The 21,150-nt window shown below is 46.6% G+C and overlaps 1 protein-coding gene and 1 non-coding gene across 2 annotated transcripts in view; both read right to left on the reverse strand.

Annotated features, from left to right (window-relative positions):
- The window catches only part of SYNM (synemin), a 95,726-nt gene extending 90,322 nt beyond the window's left edge, over window positions 1-5,404 (reverse strand). Inside the window, exon 1 of the mRNA XM_089655546.1 lies at window positions 4,481-5,404. Coding sequence (XP_089511672.1) covers window positions 4,481-5,275 — 795 coding nt within the window. The 5' untranslated portion in view covers window positions 5,276-5,404. The remainder of the gene's footprint in view (window positions 1-4,480) is intronic.
- A 3,405-nt stretch (window positions 5,405-8,809) lies between these two features.
- Window positions 8,810-8,882, reverse strand: TRNAV-CAC (transfer RNA valine (anticodon CAC)). Its single transcript has one exon. It is a non-coding gene; the product is annotated as a tRNA-Val (tRNA).
- Window positions 8,883-21,150: the final 12,268 nt, after the last annotated feature.

The following is a 21,150-nucleotide window of genomic DNA, read 5'->3' on the forward strand; positions in this document are numbered from 1 at the left end:
GTGGTATTTAGTAAGAGGCATGGCAAGTCTTTTGACATAATTTTTTGTCATTATTCTTTGGAATATGAATTTTTTTTTAAAAAAAGCTTCTTGCCTAGGTGAGAATGACGCAGGGCCCGCCCATTGCCTCCTACAATGTCCATGTCCCGTCCCGTCCCAGGAGGCCATGTTTGCTCCGGCACATATCCAGTTGCTTAAAATACACTATATAGCCAAAAATATTGGGCCGCCCGTCTTTCCACGCTCATGGACTTTAATTGCATTCCAATCTTAGTCTAATGGCATCCCAGTGTTCAATATTGAGTTGGCCCCGCCCTTTGCAGCTATAACAGCTTCAACTCTTCTGGGAAGGCCGTCCACAAGGTTTAGGAGGGTGTCTATGGGAAGGTTGGACCATTCTTCCAGAAGCACATTTGTGAGGTCAGGCACTGATGTCGGGGGAGGAGGCCTGGCTCTCAGTCTCCGCTCTAATTCATCCCAAAGGTGTTCTACTGGGTTGAAGTCAGGACTCTGTGCAGGCCAGTCAAGTTCCTCCACCCCAAACTGGCTCCTCCATGTCTTTATGGACCTTGCTTTGTGCCCTGGTGTGCAGTCATGTTGGAACAGGAAGGGGCCATCCCCAAACTCTTTTAACAAAGTTGGGAGCAAAAATTGTCCAAAATGTCTTGGTATGCTGATTTCTCTTCACTGGAACTAGGGGGCCAAACCCAACCCCTGAAAAACAGCCTCACACCATAATCCCCCCTCCACCACACATTACACTTGGCACAATGCAGTCAGGCAAGTACTGTTCTCCTGGCAACCGCCAAACCCAAACACGTCCATTAGATTGCCAGACAGAGAAGCGTGATTGGTCACTCTAGAGAACACGTCTCCACTGCTCTAGAGTCCAGTGGCGGCATGCTTTACACCACGGCATCTGATGCTTTGCATTGCACTTGGTGATGTAAGGCTTGGATGCAGCTGCTCGGCCATGGAAACCCATTCCGTGAAGCTCTCTACGCACTGTTGTTGGGCTAATCTGAAGGCCACACCAAGTTTGGAGGTCTTTAGCTATTGACTCTACAGACAGTTGGTGACTTCTGCGCACTGTGCGCTTCAGCATGCGCTGACCCCGCTCTGTCATGTGACGTGGCCTACCACTTGGTGGCTGAGTTGCTGTTGTTCCCAGTTGCTTCCACTTTGTTATAATCCCACTAACAGTTGAGCGTGGAATATTTAGTAGCCAGGAAATGTCATGGATGGACTTATTGCACAGGTGACAACCTATCACGGGACCACGCTTGGAGTCACTGAGCTCCTGAGAGCGACCCATTCTTTCACCAATGTTTGTAGAAGCAGTCTGCATGCCTAGGGGCTTGAATGTATACACCTCTGGCCATGGAGGGGATTGGAACACCTGAATCCAATGATTTAGAGGGCGGGCCCAATACTTTTGGCAATATATCTGGCAGATATCAGTCCAACTTCTGATGCGGCTTGGAAGACATCTGTGCGACTTCATGCACAGATATCTATGTACGTCACACCTGAACTTGCAAAAAGTAGTGCTTGAAGTTCTTTCAAAATCAAAATGTGATCGCTTCCATTGCAGACAATAGAGGGCAACTTTTTACACGATTTGAAACTATCAAATTGCATGACAAGTCGCACCAGTGTGACTGGGGACTTAAACAGAACATTTGGACATCATGCATGATCTGACCACCCTCCAACAAACAGGGCAGAGGGAAGAGCTGGGCACAGCACACATTTGGAAGCTGGGCTTAGTTGCACTTACAGCTTAAATCTGAGCTCCGGTAAAAGAGTTTTCCTATGCAATGAGGCTGTAATTTTACTCACCTGATCCGCAGGTTCCTCCACACTGCTAGACTGGTCCTCACAGCCTCTTCCTCCCTGCACTCCAGTGGAAGTGTGCCATTGACAGCCTCAAGACTGATGCAGGGTCCATAGCCCTGCACTGGATGTAAGGATGCCGAAGGACAGTCCACTGCAAAAGCGTAGGGGAGTATTGTCTGCTAGGGGAGCAAAGGATCAGCTATGTAAAAGTGATTTTACCATCCCCCAAACTTACATGAGGGTACCTATCAGAGTTTTCCATACATCGGGGTCCTGTTTTCCTTACATCAAAGACCCCATTAGAGTCCCCCATTACATCAGGGTCCCTATCAGAGTTTTCCTTACATCAGAGTCCTGTCTTCCTTACATCAGGGGGCCCATCAAAGTCCCCCCTTACACCAGAGCCCCTATGACAGCCTTCCTTACATCAGGGTCCCATCTTCCTTACACCAGGGACCCCATCAGAGTCACCCCTTACAGCAGAGTCCCTATCAGAGTCCCGCCCTTACATCAGGGTCCCATCTTTTTTACATTAGGGACCCCATCAGAGTCCCCTACTACATCAGGGTAGCTATCAGAGTTTTTCTTACATCAAGGGCTCCATCAGAGTCCCCCATTACACCAGGATGCCCATCAGAGCCTTCCTTACATCACGGTCCCCATTAGAGCCCCCATTACATCAGAGTTTATCCTTACATCAGTGACCCCATCAGAAATTCCCTTTACACCAAGGTCCCTATCAGAGCCTTCCTTACATCACGGTCCCCATTAGAGTCCCTACTACATCAGTGTCTTCCCTTACATCAGGGTACTCATGAGAGTCCCCCCTTTTACAAGGTCAAAGCAGAGACTGTACACAGCTTCTACTGACATTGAGGATATGTCCTTGACCCTAGCTGCAGGCCGTATAAAATCCCGTAGTGGTCCACTTCTGGCCCATGGACCATAGTTTGGAGACCCCTGCCCTAGACTAAATGAAGAGTTATCCTTTTTTACTTTAACGCAGTTCAGGTACTTCCAACACTGAATGTATGTAATGGCAAGGGGTGATGGAGGGTTTATCGATTTTGGCTGCTGGTAGGTCTATTGTTGCTGGTGGGGGATCTATTGTTGTCGGGGTCTATTGTTGCTGGGGGGAGCTACTATTAAGGGAAGGGGTCTATTGTTGCTGGCTGCTGGACAGTTTATTGATGCTGGCTGCTGCGGAATCTATTATCAATGGTGGGGGTCTTTTGTTGTGGGAGGGAAGGGGTCCATTGTTTCTGGGAGGGATATACTATTGAAGGAGGGGGTCAATTGCTGCTGGCTGCTGGGGGATCTATTGTTACTGGGGAGGATCTGTTGTTGTTGAGGGGTATTTTGTTGCAAGGGGGTCTATTTTTTCTATTGCAGATATCTATTGTTGCTGGATGCAGGGATCTATTTTACTGCTTTTTCTGTTATCACTAACAAATTCCATACAAATTACTTAGCACCACAAAATGATACTCGGTTCTGTGTTCTTCAATAGGGGTGGTACTGGGAGGTGGTTAGGGGTTGTAACCAAGGGACAGTGCTTGGAGGTGGGTGGGGGCAGACCCAAGGGACAGGACCCAGAGGTGGGTAGTGGGCAGAACCAAGGGACAGTGCTCAGAGGTGGGTAGGGAGCAGAACCAAGGGAAAGTGATCGGAGGTGGGTGAGGAGGCAGAACCAAGGGACAGTGCTCGGAAGTGGGTGGGGGCAGAACCAAGGGACAGTGCTCGGAGGTGGGTAGTGGGCAGAACCAAGGGACAGTGATCGGAGGTGGGTAGGGGGCAGAACCAGGGGACAGTGATCGGAGGTGGGTGGGGGCAGAACCAAGGGACAGTGATCGGAGGTGGGTAGGGGGCAGAACCAAGGGACAGTGCTCGGAGGTGGGTAGGGGGAAGAACCAAGGGACAGTGCTCGGAGGTGGGTAGGGGGCAGAACCAAGGGACAGTGATCGGAGGTGGGTGAGGGCCAGAACCAAGGGACAGTTATCGGAGGTGGGGGAAGGGCAGAACCAAGGGACAGTGATTGGAAGTGGGGAAGGGCAGAACCAAGGGACAGTGCTCGGAGGTGGGTGAGGGCCACAACCAAGGGACAGTTATCAGAGGTGGGTGGAAGGGCAGAACCAAGGGACAGTGATCGGAGGTGGGCGAGAGCCAGAACCAAGGGACAGTTATCGGGGGTGGGGGAAGGGCAGAACCAAGGGACAGTGATCGGAGGTGGGTAGGGGCCAGAACCAAGGGACAGTACTTGAAGGTGGGTGGGGGCAGAACCAAGGGACAGTGCTCAGAGGTGGGTAGTGGGCAGAACCAAGGGACAGTGCTCGGAGGTGGGTAGGGGGCAGAACCAAGGGACAGTGCTCGAAGGTGGATTAAGGGGCAGAACTGAGGGACATTACTTAGAGGTGGGTAGGAGGTGACTTGAAAGGGGGGAGTACCTGCATGTATTCTCTGAGAAAAATAGCCCTGGGGACAATAACAACTCAACAAAGCTTTCCAATGTCCACTGTAGAGCAGTAAACCCTGGCCATGAGATTATTACCAGATTGGACAACACTTGTTATATAGTTTTATGCCCTGCTCTGTTTTTAAAATTCGACCTTTCCATATGAATATATAATCCCGGTCCACCTACCTGATATTCCTCCACCTCCAGCCTGTACTTCGCCTTCATCCTAAGCAGTTCATCTTCAAGCCTAGTTTTGATGGCCAGAAGCTCCTCATATTCCTTGTGGAGTTTCTCGAACTGTAGCCTGTTTATTGTGACCTCTTCTTCTGCTCCATGACGGTCCTGTTCACTGAGCCTCATGATGCTCTCTAGTTCCTCTATCTTCTTCTGATAGAAGATGAAAGCATCTTGCCATGAGTCTGACAGCTCCAGTGAGAAGCTCTGCACATCGGTTAAGCTGAGTTTGGGTCGGAGAACCTCCTGCATAGTAATTTGCAATGGCATCTTGAAGGCCTGATCTCTTAAGGCCATCATTTCCTCTTCATGGGAACCTTGAAGCATCTGACACTCTTGCTGCAACTGAATGTACAGCTGCTCCAAGGCTGCTTGGCTTTTTTGTGCTTGTTGCAGATCTTGCTTATGTTGTGCTAGTTGTTGGTCAATCTTGAGTCTCATGTTCTTCACCTGTTCCCATAGTTCCTGTAATTCTTGCAGCTCTTGAAAAAGGTTGTCTCTCTGTAGCTCTGCTTCAAATTTCTGTACAGTGAGGTCTTCTACTCTCCTCCTGAGTTGGGACATCTCGGAGTGGTAGACTTCTGCCCATTCTGCCCCCCGCTCCGAGCGAAGCCTGAGAACTTCTTCGACCAAGTGCTGGTTCTCCGTCTCCAGTTGTCTCACCCTGGACAGATATTGGTCCAGGCGAATGTTCAGTTCATTTAGCTGGGATTTCTCATCCCCAAATCCTCTTCGTACAAACAGCATCTTTGCAAGTGTCTTGGACCCTTCCTTACTCTTCTTTTTGTTTGTCCGCTAAAATGGTCCTTCTTCTAGGAGTTTCCTCTCATCAGCCTTTCCTCATCAGAGCCCCTTGGTGCTGTGACAGAGAATGAGCTCTGATGCAGTAGGGAGTGACAGTATAAGGAGGAGTTCACTGACACTGGACTTCTGAGCAGGACTTTCCAAAAAAAGTTACAACAGAAAGGGAGCAAAAATGTTGTGTTCTAGGTGGTGATCCACTGCCACCTACTGGAAAAATGTAAGACTTACATCAAAGATAAAGTAGACCTACTGCCCAAACTTTTTTTTTTTTCATTATGGATAGAGTAAGGGAGGGTTACAACCAGGGGCGGACTGACCATTTGGAAACTCGGGCACTGCCCGAGGGCCCGGGGTCAGTAGGGGGCCCCATGAGATGCCCCTGGTACCTTTTTCATAGGCTTTTTTGAGTTTGAGCATGGACACAGGGGCCCCACGATCCCCTATTGCCCGGGGGCCCCATGAGTTGTCAGTCTGCCCCTTGTTACAACCCCTGTAATTTTTTTTTAACCATTTGCATCTCATTGGGGAGATTTACTTTCACATCCTGTCCCATTGCTGAAACAGGAAGTGAGAAGAACTCCCTGCAAATTAAGCGAATCCCTTGTAGCTCCCCAGGTAACCAGAACTAGTGTCCTCATCAGAAGATTCCCCCTCTGTTACTCTTCTGGGGACAACCCAAAATTTGGTATTTTCTGTCCAAAACAAAAAAAGTTTTTTTCCTGCCAGCCTGCAAATTTCAATGGCCATGATAAATTATTATTCTGGCCAATGAAGTGAATTCACTCCCAAGCGCTTGATGTGCCTAAACGTGTGACACGCATTTCCAAGCGTCAAGTGTTTTTATTCTTTCAAAATGCTTTTGCCAGGAGGAAAGGCATCTAGGAGAGATAGAGAAATAACCTGTGTGCATGAGGCCCCATTCACATCTCGCGATTTGGGATTGCGGTCAGAATTGCTACGATTCTGCGAATGGCGATAGAGCGCAGAATGCGCTTTTGGGTGCCATTATTCTTTATTGGTATCCCAAACGTGATGCAATTCTAATGCAAAATGCCAGTTTTGAATACAAGCTACACTTGTTGCCCAAAAAGGAGCATGAACTTCTTATCGGGCGATAAACGCACATAGGGCAGCCCACAAAGTAAATGGGCTGCCCCATAAGCAACATGTAAAACCTTTTGCAAATCGCTCAACAAAATCTCCAGCGGGAACAAGCGTTGTGAATGCAGCCTGAGGCTTTACGCCCCTTTCACACGAGTGGACTGATAGGGCCTGCCTGTTCGTTTTTCAGGCAGACCCGATCCATCCATTCCATAGACTTCTATGGAATGGTGGGTGTCAGCTGACACCTGCCGGTATCCAATCCTATCCTGTAGGCCAAACACAGACGGATGCAGGGGCGTCCCTAGGCAGGTGCGGGGGGGGGGGGGGTGACACCTACTGCACAGGGTGACACCAGACCCGCTCCACGAAAAGGTAAGTTTGCGGATTGAGCATAACGGTTCGGAGTCCTATCCATTATGCTCCCCAATCCGCAGATCCGATCCATCCTGCAGGGATTGTGTGCTTGCTTTAAAACTTACCTTTTCGTGGAGAGATCAGTTAACCCCGTATAGGTTGCAAGCCAACAATCCCCGCAGGATGGATCGGATCTGCGGACTGGGGAGGGTTATGGATCGGAATCCAATCCATTATGTTCAATCCGCAGATCCGATCCATCCTGCGGGGATCATCGGAGGAGTGGGACCAAGTGTTACCATCACTGCGGGGATCGTCAGCTTGATTTAAAACTTACCTTTTCGTGGAGAGATCAGTTAACCCCGTATAGGTTGCAAGCTGACGATCCCCGCAGGATGGATCGGATCTGCGGACTGGGGAGGATAATGGATCAGAATCCCATCCATTATGCTCAATCCGCAGATCCGATCCATCCTGCGGGGATCGTAGGCTTGCTTTAAAACTTACCTTTTCGTGGAGAGATCAGTTAACCCCGTATAGGTTGCAAGCCGACGATTCTCACAGGATGGATCGGATCTGCGGACTGGGGAGGATAATGGATCGGAATCCAATCCATTATGCTCAATCCACAGATCCGATCCATCCTGCGGGGAGCGTCAGAGGGGTGACACCAAGTGTTACCGCGCCGGGTGACACCAACCCTAGGGACACCCCTGGACGGATGGGGATCCATGAGGTCGCATGACAATCGGGTGGAAACGGACAGGTGGTCCGTTTTCATCCGACCGTCCCATTGAAATCGGCAGGCTACGTCTGTGTCCACTCTGCAGCAGCAGAGCGGACAGAAACCTGTCATCTGCCTACGGTTGCCATCTCATCCCTTTAAAACCGAACAATTATGCGGCAAACCGGCATTTTTGGGTGGTTTTTTTTTAGCCAAAATTTTTTTTTGTGCAAAAACACAAAAATGCGAATGCGTTTAAAACACGGCTAAACGCTAATGCAAAAGCTCTAAAAAAGCACTGAAAAACTTGCGTTTTTAATGCGACTTTACACAGCTAACCTTACCAGCATTATTAAAACTCCCCGTGTGCATGGAGCCTTAAATTATTATTATTATACAGGATTTATGGCGCCAACAGTTTGCTCAGCACTTTACAATATAACGGGAGACAATACAGCAACAATACAGTTCAATACAAGAGGGAAAGGAGGGCCCTGATCCTTGGAGCTTACAATCTAAGAGGGAGGGGATAGTGGTACAAAAGGTAGTAACTGTGGGGGATGGACTGGTTGGAAGAGTAGAAGATTCCATTATTAGCTGAGGGCAGGATAGGCTTCCCTGAAGAGACAGGTTTTCAGAGATCGCCTAAAAGTGAGCTGAGTAGGCGATAATCTGATAAATTGGGGTAGAGAGTTCCAGAGGATGGGTGAAGCTCTGGAGAAGTCCTGGAGACGAGCGTGGGAGGAGGAGACAAGGGAGCTAGAGAGTAGGAGGTCATGTGAGGAGCGGAGAGGACGGTTTGGGTGATATTTGGAGACAAGATTGGTGATGTAATTTGAGTTATAAATGTCTTTATATGTTATTGTTAATGTTTTGAATATTATCCGTTGGGCAATGGGAAGCCAGTGGAGGGATAAGGTGGCAACCTTACATCCGCCTGCTCAGCAGGGATCAGCGGAGAGATCTGCCACTGAGCAGGCGGATCACGCTGACGGATCCGCCTCGTCTGAAAGGGGCCTTATTAATGAAATGATTGATAGGATAATATACGGTCCATTTATTCATCATGCATTCTCTTGCATCCTGCAGGCAAGGAATGAAGACACTGCAATTGCCTTCCTACCAATGTCAGCCTGTCCTGGCACACAGCTCAGCTGACCATCATGAAGATAAAGCTGCACTCGCTTCCCCATTTAGGCATTTTTCAAGCAGCCATGAAGGTGTCTTTGGAAATAATGGAAAAAAGAATTATGTTTTCCATTCATTCTGTTTCTAAAAGAAAAACAAAGCCTTCGTGTTTCCGCCCGGGATCGAACCGGGGACCTTTCGCGTGTGAGGCGAACGTGATAACCACTACACTACGGAAACCTCTCAGCCTCCCTGCTCATGCTGTTACTGAGTAGACAGAATGCCGGACTGAACCATTGCAGTAGCTGGGAGAGGGGGGGAGTACAGTGATCATTTTATTATGTTTTTTATTGTTTGATTGAAACCATTATAATTATGTTTACAACCGACAAACAGAACTCCAGCAATTGATCTTTTCAGGCTCGCCCACTTGTCTTTTCTTGAATAGGAATTTTCTATGGCTGCGCTCATAATTCTCAGGACCCCTATGTTGGAATGGTATGATCGAAAACCTGCAGATTACTTGTTACTTCTAAGATCTAGAAAAAGCAACAATAAAGCAGGTCATACAGGTGAAACTCGAAAAAATTAGAATATTGTGCAAAAGTTCATTTATTTTAGTAATGCAACTTAAAAGGTGAAACTAATATATGAGATAGACTCATTACATGCAAAGCAAGATAGTTCAAGCCGTGATTTGTCATCATTGTGATGATTATGGCTTACAGCTCATGAAAACCCCAAATCCACAATCTCAGAAAATGAGAATATTGTGAAAAGGTGCAATATTCTCGGCTCAAAGTGTCCCACTCTAATCAGCGAATTAAGCCATAACACCTGCAAAGGGTTCCTGAGCCTTTAAATGGTCCCTCAGTCTGGTTCAGTAGGAATCACAATCATGGGAAAGACTGCTGACCTGACAGTTGTGCAGAAAACCATCACTGACACCCTCCATAAGGAGGGAAATCCTCAAAAGGTAATTGCTAAAGAAGTTGGATGTTCCCAAAGTGCTGTATCAAAGCACATTAATAGAAAGTTATGTGGAAGGGAAAAGTGTGGAAGAAAAAGGTGCACAAACAGCAGGGATGACCGCAGCCTAAAGAGGATTGTCAGGAAAAGGCCATTCAACAGTGTTGGGGACTTTCACAAGGAGTGGACTGAGGCTGGAGTCAGTGCATCAAGAGCCACCACACACAGACGGATCCTGGACATGGGCTTCAAATGTCGTATTCCTCTTATCTAGCTGCTCCTGAACAACAAACAACGTCAGAAGCGTCTTACCTAGGCTAAAGAAAAACAGACCTTGTCTGTTGCTCAGTGGTCCAAAGTCCTCTTTTCTGATGAGAGCAACTTTTACATCTCATTTGGAAACCAAGGACCCCGAGAATGGAGGAAGAATGGAGAGGCCCAAGGACCCCGAGTATGGAGGAAGAATGGAGAGGCCCAAGGACCCCGAGTATGGAGGAAGAATGGAGAGGCCCAAGGACCCCGAGTATGGAGGAAGAATGGAGAGGCACACACTGCAAGATGCTTGAAGTCCAGTGTGAAGTTTCCACAGTCTGTGTTGATTTGGGGAGCCATGTCATCTGCTGGTGTTGGTCCACTGTGCTTCATTAAGTCCAGGGTCAACGCAGCCGTCTACCAGGAGATTTTGGAGCACTTCATGCTTCCTTCCGCAGACGAGCTTTATGGGGATGCTGACTTCATTTTCCAGCAGGACTTGGCACCTGACCACACTGCCAAAAGCACCAAAACCTGGTTCAATGACCGTGGGATTACTGTGCTTGATTGGCCAGCAAACTTGTCTGACCTGAACCCCATAGAGAATCTATGGGGCATTGCCAAGAGAAAGATGAGAGATATGAGACCAAACAATGCAGAAGAGCTGAAGGCCGCTATTGAAGCATCCTGGTCTTCCATAACACCTCAGCAGTGCCACAGGCTGATAGCTTCCATGCCACGCCGCATTGAGGCAGTAATTGCTGCAAAAGGGGCCCAAACCAAGTACTGAGTACATATGCATGCTTCTACTTTTCAGAGGTCCGATATTGTTCTATGTACAATCCGTGTTTTATTGATTGCATGTAATATTCTCATTCTCTGAGATTGTGGATTTGGGGTTTTCATGAGCTGTAAGCCATAATCATCACAATGATGACAAATCACGGCTTGAACGATCTTGCTTTGCATGTAATGAGTCTATCTCATATATTAGTTTCACCTTTTAAGCTGCATTACTGAAATAAATGAACTTTTGCACGATATTCTAATTTTTCAAGTTTCACCTGTACATGGGTCGAATTCTGAATGATTTTTCGATTGAAAATCGAAAACATTGTTCGTTCTGGAATCCGATGGTTCCACCAATGATTTTGAAAATTGGTCGTTTTTCACGAATTTTCCAGCATGCCCAATAAACGAAATGGGGAGGAACCACGAAAATCGGCCGGTGCCATTTCCCCACTAACAGAGCGAAAATCACCCGATTATTCTTAGGCCTGATTTTTTAATGAAAACATGTTCTAAAATCGACCCGTGTATGGCCGGCCTTACAAAGTAACCTTTACCGCCCCCATTCTGACCTTGGGAAGGAGTAGTCCCACTTGTCATTTTTAACCCCGTGCCCTCCTGAGGATTTACTCCCCTTCCTGACCAGGCCATTTTTTGCATTACAGCGCATTACTTTGACAATTGCGCGGTCATGCAACGCTGCACCCAAATGAAATTTACGGCCTTTTTTCCCACAGATAGAGCTTTCTTTCGGTAGTATTTCATCGCCTGTGCTTTTGTTATTTTGTGAGCTATAAAAAAAGAAAAAAAAAGACCGACAATTTTGAGAAAAAAACAATATATTTAACTTTTTGCTATTAAACATGTCCAGTAAAAAAAAGTTAAAAAAAAAAAAAAAAAATCTAATTTCTGCATAAATATAGGCCAAAATGTATTCTGCTCCATGTCTTTGCTTAAAGAAAAACCCAATACGTGTAAATTAATTGGTTTATGTGAAATTTATAGTGTTTACAAATGGCGGTATATACACTGGAACTTTCTTTTTTTTTTATACTAGTAATTGACGGTGATCAGCGACTTACAGCGGGACTGCAGTGGGCATTCTGACACTGGGGGGGAACTGACTAACTGCCACTGACATCCCCAGTGACTCTAATACAGTGATTAGTGCTAATAAAAAGCACTGACCCTAATGGCACTGTGCCATCCTGTAGGAGTTGGACTACCTGTGCAACCTCTGTAGGGTCCAGGTATGGCCTCATGCTACCAGTAGTGACACTGACCCTAGCCAAATGCAAAACTAGTGAAAAACAGCCAGAAAAGATGAGTAGGCGACACAAATGTCAGCGCCTTCCACCTGTAAAACCATTCCTGTTTTGGGGGTCATCTCATTGTTGCCCATCTAGTGCACCTGTTGTTAATTTCATTAACACCAAAGCAGCTGAAACTGATTAACAACCCCCTCTGCTACTTCAGTGACCAGATCAATATCCCAGGAGTTTCATTGACTTGATGCTATAGTCTGCTCAAAAAAAATGAAAGAAACACTTTTTAATCAGTGTACTTCGCTGAACGAAGGAGACTCACAATACAGCCCTATTCTGGTATAAAACGAACTGGTATGACTGAAGCGCCATCTAGTGGCCAAAATTCCTTTTTTCCAAATTGAGGTACTCAAAAACAAATACTGCCTTTTGTCCACTAGATGGCGCTTCCATCATACCAGATAGTTCTATAATAGAGACTTCGCTTCATAATTGATGCTTCATATAGAGTTTGAAAGGAGTTGAAGCATTTCAACTCTTTCCATTCTAGTCTTTGGTAACGAGCTGCAAATGTACCGGCATGCGATTGCGGCGCATTGGCAGCACGGTTTACAGCACGTTAGTACATTACATTTTTTATAACAGGCGTTCATTGTGCGGTTTTAACATGCTAAAAACGTGTGTTGCAGCGCTGCAAATGCACACAGGGTATTTGGGGGAGTGTTTTCAGCGCTCATTAAACACTTAACAAACGCACGTGCATTAACGCTGTAGGCGTGTTTGACAAGCGTCAGTACTTTGAGCAAGTGTGAATATATTTTTTTAAATATATTTTTCAGATTTTTTTTAACATATACTTTTACATATATTTATTTACATATATTTGTAAATGCATTCCAAAAATGTAGATTTGTATTTTTAAAGACCTACAGTATATTTGAAATGTATTTAAAAAAATATTTTTCATATATTTTGTAATAAAAACGCATTTCAATATGCAGTATTATATATATATATATATATATATATATATATATTTATATTTATTTTTTAAATAGATTTATTATGGCCAAAATTGTAGCATCTCAAATATATGTCAATATATATTTCAAATATATGTTTCTTCCGTATGGGAAGCTCTGATCTATTTTATCTTTCTTTTCTTTATTAAACAGACTTCTTTTTTATTTACACAGATTTCTCCTCTAGCAAGGAGAGAAAGATTTATTTATTTACTATAGGTGCATATATAGCGCCATCAGGGGCAGACTGACCATTTGGAAACTCGGGCACTGCCCGAGGGCCCGGGGTCAGTAGGGGGCACTGATGGCACTGGTGGAACTCAAACATACAGCCCCTTGGCAGGTGGGCATTGACACCGAGAAGGTGCATATTTGCGTAAAAGATATAAACAAACATGTGCTGTGAGTGTGCCTTGCCGGTCCCGGTACAGTTACCGACACTTATGGGAAAGCTCCTGATCACTGCTTATGATTGGGAGCTCTACAATCATGTGACCACTGTGACAACCAATCATGGTGGTCACATGATCATAAACCACGCCTCCCAACATCACCCCTTAAAGGGTCAGGAAGCATGGGTTAGGATGAGCTAGGTGAAGGTGCCTTATATTCTTTCATATTTTCAATGGAGAGTGGAAACGGACTATAATGGCCAGCAGGGGCGGACTGACCATTAGAGCACTCAGGCACTGCCCGAGGGCCCAGGGTCATTAGGGGGCCCCATGAAATGCCCCTGGTACCTTTTTATAGGCTTTTTTGGGTGTGCTTTGAGTGTGGGCAAGAACACATGATCCCCTATTGTCCGGGGGCCCCATGAGTTATCAGTCCTCCAATGGTGGCCAGCACCCAGGTTGTCCATAGAAAAGAGAGGCCAGTCTTGAGCAGAGCTATGGATCTGACTGTGATTGGCTAATCACAGTGATCACATGAATATGTGCCTGTCCTTTCAGCTCCCAATTCTTTGTGGAGCTGTCAGTGACAGTGCACTTCCATGGGTAAGTATACATGTGTGCTGCAGTTTCAATGGGGTTAAAGGGAAAAAAAGCATTAAAAAGTGAATGCAGCGGTCACATCTTAAGGACTGATAGCTGCAATACATTATACTTTGTTTCTGGGGGGGGGGGTTATCCTTTAAAAAACAAACATTTTTATTCTGTAATAATGGTGCTCACTGACAACATACCTTCCAATACATCCGTGTTTTACTCAGTTCTGTCACTAAGAACTTATAATTTTCGACTAATTAAAATGAAGCGATCAGACATTTTCAATTGTTTTTGATGGTGTTCTAGTATTTCTGGTGTATTTTTATGTAACCAGTCATGTCACACTGAAAATCTAATTAAAGTGGAGCTCCACCCAAAAGGGGAAGTTCTTCTTTGAGGCTTCCTCCCCCCTCCTCTTCCCCAAATGGCACTTTTTTTTGGGGGGGGGGGGGAACCTGATTTAGACAGGTACCCGCTCCAAATTACGCACTGACCGCCTAGTCGATTGGAAGCGGAAATTCTCCTCCCCTGGGACATGCGTTTTGCAATTAATAGTAGGTTCACACCTGAGTGGGCCAAAACATGCTGTTCTGTAGAGACAAGAGGGGCTGCCATTCATTCCTAATGGTACTCTCTCTCCCCACCAGAGCAGACCCCCCTGCATTACAGACACCCTCCCTCCCAACCAGTGCAGCCCCCCTTCCCCAGTACAACTTCCCCGTCCAATACAGACCCCACCTTTTAGTACAGACCCCCTCCCTTCCTCCAGTACAGACCTCTTCCAATAGAGATCTCCTCCCTCCCCACCAATGCAATGCTCCTTACCAGTACAGACCTCTATTCCTCTCTATCGGTACCGCTCCCTCCTTTCCCACCAGTACAGACCCTCTCTCTGCACACCAATACAGATCCCTTCCCTCCCCACCAGTACAGAGCCCCCATCTCCAGTACAGCACCCCCCCCCTTCTTCAATCAGACCACTTACAATACAGACCTCCTTCATCCTCACAAGTACAGACCCTCCTCCAGTGCTGACCCCTTCCAATACAGATCTCCTTCTTCTCCACCAATACAGACCCCCTTTACCAGTACAGACCTCCATTCCTCTCCACTAGTACAGACCCTCTATCTGCACATCAGTACAGATCTCATCCCTCCCCACCAGTACAGACTCCTCTCCAGTACAGTCCCCTTCCAATATAGACCTCCTCACCAGTATAGATCCCTTCCAATATAAACCTCCTCAACAGTACAGACCCCTTCAATACAGATCTCCTCCCTCCCCACCAGTACAGAACCCCCCCTTCCATTACAGATCTCTTCCCTCCCCACCAGTAAAGACCCTCCCTCCATTACAGAGCTTTCCTCCAGTACAGGCTACCTACTTCCCAACAATACAGACATCCCTCCAGTATAAACCTTCCTTCCAGTACAGACCTACTCACTCCCACCAGTGCCAACCTGCTTTCAGTACAGACTCCCCCCCCCCCCCCTTCCAATACAAACTTCTTCTCTCCCCACCAGTACAGACCTTCTCACTCCACACCAGTACAGAACCCTCTCCAGTACAGAGCCTCCAATACAGGTCCGTTCCCTCCCCACCAGTACAGAAGTACAGAATCCCCATCCATTACAGAAAACCTTCCTCTCCACCTGTATAGATCCCCCCCCCCTTCAGTCCAGACCTCTTTTCAGTACAGACCCCCTCCCCTCCAGTACAGACCTCTTTCAATACAGATCTCCTCCTTCCCCACCAATACAGACCCTCTTTACCAGTACAAACCTCTATTCCTCTGCACCAGTACAGCTCCCTCATTTCCCACCAGTAAAGACCCTCTCTCTCCACACCAGTACAGATCCCTTCCCTCCCCACCAGTACAGACCCCCCATCTTTAGTACAGCATCCCCCTTGCAGTCTGACCACTTACAATACAGACCTCCTCTTAAGTACAGATCCTCCTCCAGTGCAGACCCCTTCCAATACAGATCTCCCTCTCCAACAATACAGACCCCCTTTACCAGTACAGACCTCCATTCCTCTCCACCAGTACATCTCCCTCTTTTCCCACCAGTACAGACTTTCTATCTGCACACCAGTACAGATCGCTTCCCTCCCCACCAGTACAGACTCCTCTCCAGTACAGTCCCCTTCCAATATAGACCTTCTCGCCAATACAGACCCTTCTAGTATAAACCTCCTCAACAGTACAGAACCCTTCCAATACAGATCTCCTCCCTCCCCACCAGTACAGACTACTCTCCAGTACAGTCCCCTTCTAATATAGACCTTCTCACCAATACAGACCCCTTCTAGTATAAACCTCCTCAACATTACAGAACCCTTCCAACACAATTCTCCTCCCTCCCCACCAGTACAGACTCCTCTCCAGTACAGACCCCTTCCTTCCCCACCAGTAAAGACCCTCCCTCCATTACAAAGCCTTCCTCCAGTACAGGTCACCTACTTCCCCACCAAAACAGACATCCCTCCAGTATAGACTCCTCTTCCAGTACAGATCTCCTCCCTCCCACTAGTGCTGACCCGCTTTCAGTAAAGACCCCCCTTCCAATACAGACTTCCTCTCTCCCCACCAGTACAGACCTTCTCACTCCCCACCAGTACAGATCCCCCTCCAGTACAGAGCCTCCAGTAGGGATCCTTTTCCTCGCCACCAGTACAGAATCCCCATCCATTAGAGAAACTCTTCCTCTCCACCAGTACAGACCCCCCTCCAGTACAGACCTCCTTTTCAGTACAGACCCCCTTTCTCCTTACTAGTACAGAATCACACTTTATTGCAGAGTCCTCCCTCCAGTACTGAGCCCCACTTCCATTACAGACTTCAACCTCTCAGTGCAGGTTCTACTCTCCAGTATAGACTCCCTCCCCTCCAATCCAGATTCCCTCTCCGGTACACAGCTTCTCCTCCAGTGCAGACCTTTTCCCTCCAGTACAAACTGCCCCCTTTCTCTCCTTGAGCTCACTCACCAGTGGAATAGAGAGATGCAGCAGCAGCAGGAAGTCCTTTGGCAGAAGCCAAGGAGGAGCTTCTCACAGCTATATATCAATGAGCTTCAGGGGGATTTACATGTAGCATTAACCACTTAGGGGCCGCTGGATTTGAATTGGGTCCCCCTAAGCTCTGCACCGCCAGGCAACATGCATTTTTCCACACTTGCATTCTGGAGTCATTAAATAGTCCTTGAGCTTGGTTTTGTGATTTTTTAAGGGGTTAAACTTGTATGGGGTTTAGGGGTATATGGGATACCTAAGGAACTGTAGAACTTGAGGACAACTCCTTAGCAACTACTGTATGTACAAAACACAGATAGCAACAGTCTCTTTTTAAAGAGCACTAAAGGCTCTTTAGTGTACCTCCTCAGACCCTGGATGATTCCTCCTCTTCACCCAGCTGCCTGAGGGTATCCCTGAGCATAGGGGCACACGAGCTGCCAATTTAGAACAGTCCCAGATGAGGAGCTAGTTGGGTCTTGCACCTGAATGCTCTCTCCCCTTATCTGGCCCAGGGGGGTGTAATAGTACTCACCCTGTCCTTTCCTGTCAGCTTAGTGGGCTGGTGGCTGTCTTCAGGCCTTTCGCTGGGCTAGTTCTTTCTTGCTGCTCAGGATGTTCTAACCAGGAGAAGGTGGTAAAGTAACCAGCCTGTAAGTAGACCCCCTCCTAGACTCCACACTCCAGCCTTCCTCAATCCATCTTCCACCTGACACTGACCACTGCCCTCTAGGCTCTCTGATATTTGGGGGTTACCTTGGTCACCATGCCCAGCATCCTGCCAGGGTACTGGCCAAGGTCCTTCAAACATGCAGATCTGGGCCTCCCCTCCTCTCCCCTATTCCAAAAAGTTTACAACTTTCTAAAAAGGTAAGAGGGCTTCAGAAACCCTGACCTGTTAGAGCCTCCCAGCCTGTTCTGAGGTGACCTCACTACCTCACTCCCCATGCTGACTCATCCCAGGCTGCTACTCAGCCTCTCTATAAAAAAAAACTCCCAAAAAACAGCCTATCTAGATAACTTGGAGGGCATTACATACAGATAAACATAACAGTAAATCTCAGGGTCATTCATATGCTGATTCATTCATATGAAAATCTGAAGCTTCTGAGAGACTCAGCTCCTGTACATTGGACAGTAGGGAGTAGGTTCAAAATCCAGGACAGTCCCGTACAATCCAGGACAGCTCGGAAGGTATGCAGTAGCCTGGAACGAGAGCTCTGAACCTGGTTCGAAATCTTTGTCGCTTTCAAGTTCACTTGTTGAAAAGGAGGTCGGGAGCAGGGGCGGACTGACAACTCATGTGGCCCCCTGGCAATAGGGGATCATGGGGCCCCTGTGTCCTTGCCCAAACTCAAAAAAGCCTATGAAAAAGGTACCAGGGGCATCTCATGGGGCCCCCTACTGACCCCGGGCCCTCGGGCAGTGCCCGAGTTTCCAAATGGTCAGTCCGCCCCTGGTCAGGAGCAAGCATATCTGTTCAAAGCTTGTTCAAAAGCACCTTCAAAGCCTTGCAAAAGTGATCTAGAGTCACTATCTGAAAGTAAATCGCTAGCTGTAAATCAATACCAAGCCATGAGCTTGTTTTAACCCCTTGAAAACCAAAATGTTTATAAATGTACTTTGGTAGACAAGGGGTCAATGGTCACAGAACAATTCTAGGAGGAACTTCCACTTTAACGTAGTGCATGTATAGTCTACGTCTTAGTAATCACGGTGAAGAAATCTTTCATGGTTGGAGACTTGACGGTTGAGCCCCAATGGTCATACGTGTGCTTTACTTCACACCACCCCTGCTGAGGTTTGATGTTCCTGTGAAATGTAATATTACCTCCTCTCCTTTCCAGGCGGGTTCGATGTGTGAGACCCGAGAAGAGCAAGAGGTGAGAAAGAACGATCACACTTCTTTTATCCCCAGCTGCCTATACATAAAAGGTGTCGATTTTTTGAAAGTAAAGATCTTCTCCTTACACCGTAGAAGGAGGACGTATTTTCTTTAATGCATGCATCAGACAGCTGCCATCTTCAATTAACATGGCTGCTATTCTCCCGGGATTCGAAGGACGGCATCTGCACTCTGTTGACCTCAGCAGGTTTCTAGGAAGGACACTTTGCCACAACCGGCTCGGCCTATTTGGAAGTATGCATTAATGGAAGTGAATGTGGCACACATACTGAGGGATTTCAGCTTAAATGCTTAGGCTATCATGTTCCTGAAGCTTTGTCCCTCAGAAAAATAGCTCCAGCAGCATTTTCCATTCTCGCTGCTATTCTACGGGCTGGGGCCGCAGGGGAGATTTCAGTGGCTTGTGAAGGACATTTAACTCCTTGTTGACTATTGCCTCAGTCGAAGTCAGTGTCAAGGAATGGTCATCAAGAGGTTAAAAAAATATGTATACCCAACATTTCACATTCCTGATATGTGCCTGCTGTACCATGTACTTGTATGAAGAATTCTCCTGTTCTCTTTGTATTGTTTCCTTTTTGGGAAATCCCTGGTGTTCCTGCCAGTTCCTCTGCTTTTCTATTAAAAACTGACTACACTAGGCATGAGAGCACAGCGTGGTCAGTTCTAAAGCTGTGCTGGAAACTCAACCTGCCCTCCTCCAATGATCAGAGTTGTCCTGACAGGCCCCCCTCCTGCACAGTCATTCACTAGGAAGACCCGTGTGTTGCTGTTTCTCCACCCCCACCTCTCTATGCAGCTGAGAACAGAGGTTATGTGATCACCTATAAAAAAAATTGGAAAAAAGTTATTTATAATATTTTTTATGTCTATAAACAAATCTCTTACCTTTCATTTCTATCTTAAACCATATTGGTTGTTGTACAAGGTAAGCGTTTACATATCCTTTAACCACTTTGCAATCACGCACTGTAGTTTTACTGCTACAGTGCAGACCAGCTGCGCACAATCATGCATTTATTCGGGATTTTGCCATTCCGGATAGGCGGCACACGTGCACCCCCTGACCCAGCTGTGCCGTCACTGGCTTCAGCACATGCTGATCACCAGTCCAGGTCAATGGTTTATGGCCAGGACCCGCCGATCGGCAGAACGAATGATAGGAGAGGACAGAAGAGAGCTTTGTGTTGGTAAACAACACAGAGCTCTCTACTAACAATGTGCCAGTTTTTTTGTTGTTTTTAGCGAAACAGGTAATAAAAACCATCACTTAGTAAAAGCACCACACACTCAACACATTATCACATCCTAGGCACACAATTAACCCTTTGATTGCTCCTAGATGTTAACCCCTTCCCAGACAGTGTTATTAGTACAGTGTATATAATTAGCACTGGTCACTGTATTAGTGTCACTAGAGATGTCAGTGTCAGTTAGTGCCCAAAAAGCATCAGTTAGTGTCAGATTACCTGTTGCACTATCACAGTCCCACTATAAATCGCTGATCGCCGCCATTGCTAGTATAAAATAAATAAATAAATAAATAACATTTACAGTATATATACCGTAGTTTGCAGACATTATAACTTTCACTCAAACCCAGGGGCGGACTGACCATTCGGGCACTCGGGCACTGCTTGAGGGCCCGGGGCCAGTAGGGGGCCCTATGAGATGCCCCTGGTACCTTTCATAGGCTTTTTCATAGGATTTTTTGAGTGTGGGCGAGGACACAGGGGCCCCATGATCCCCTATTGCCCGGGGGACCCATGAGTTGTCAGTCTGCCCCTGCTCAAACCTATCAATATACACTTTTTCGGATTTTCTTTTTACCAAATACTTGTAGCAGAATACATTTTGGTCTAACTTTATCAAGAAATTTTATTTTTTTTTATAGAAAGAGAGACAAGTGACGGCAGAAAAAGACCGAGTGGTCCATTGAGTCTGCCCGTTTTTTTTTGTTTTTTTTTAAGGGGGGGTTATTTTTTTTCTTTGTTTTTGTTTTTTTTTGTTTGGTTAGATTTTTTGTCTGAGTGTAGATCTATGCTTGTCCCATGCATGTATGAAGCTTTTTACTGTTGACTGGCTCGCTTCCTCTGCTGGAAGTTTATTCCAGGCATCAACTACTATTTCAGTAAAATAATACTTTCTGAGACTAGTTTTGACCTTTCCTCCAGTTAGTTGGAGGTCATGTCCCCGCATTCTTTATTTTAGTTTCATGTTGAAAATACCACCCTCCTGAACATTATTCACCCCCTTGAGGTATTTAAAGGTTTCAATCATGGATAAAAGGATAAAGGATAATGGCA

This window comes from Staurois parvus, unplaced genomic scaffold, assembly GCF_062004578.1.
Source record: "Staurois parvus isolate SC_StPar_1 unplaced genomic scaffold, SC_StPar_1.0 ptg000845l, whole genome shotgun sequence".
Taxonomy (NCBI): Eukaryota; Metazoa; Chordata; class Amphibia; order Anura; family Ranidae; genus Staurois; species Staurois parvus.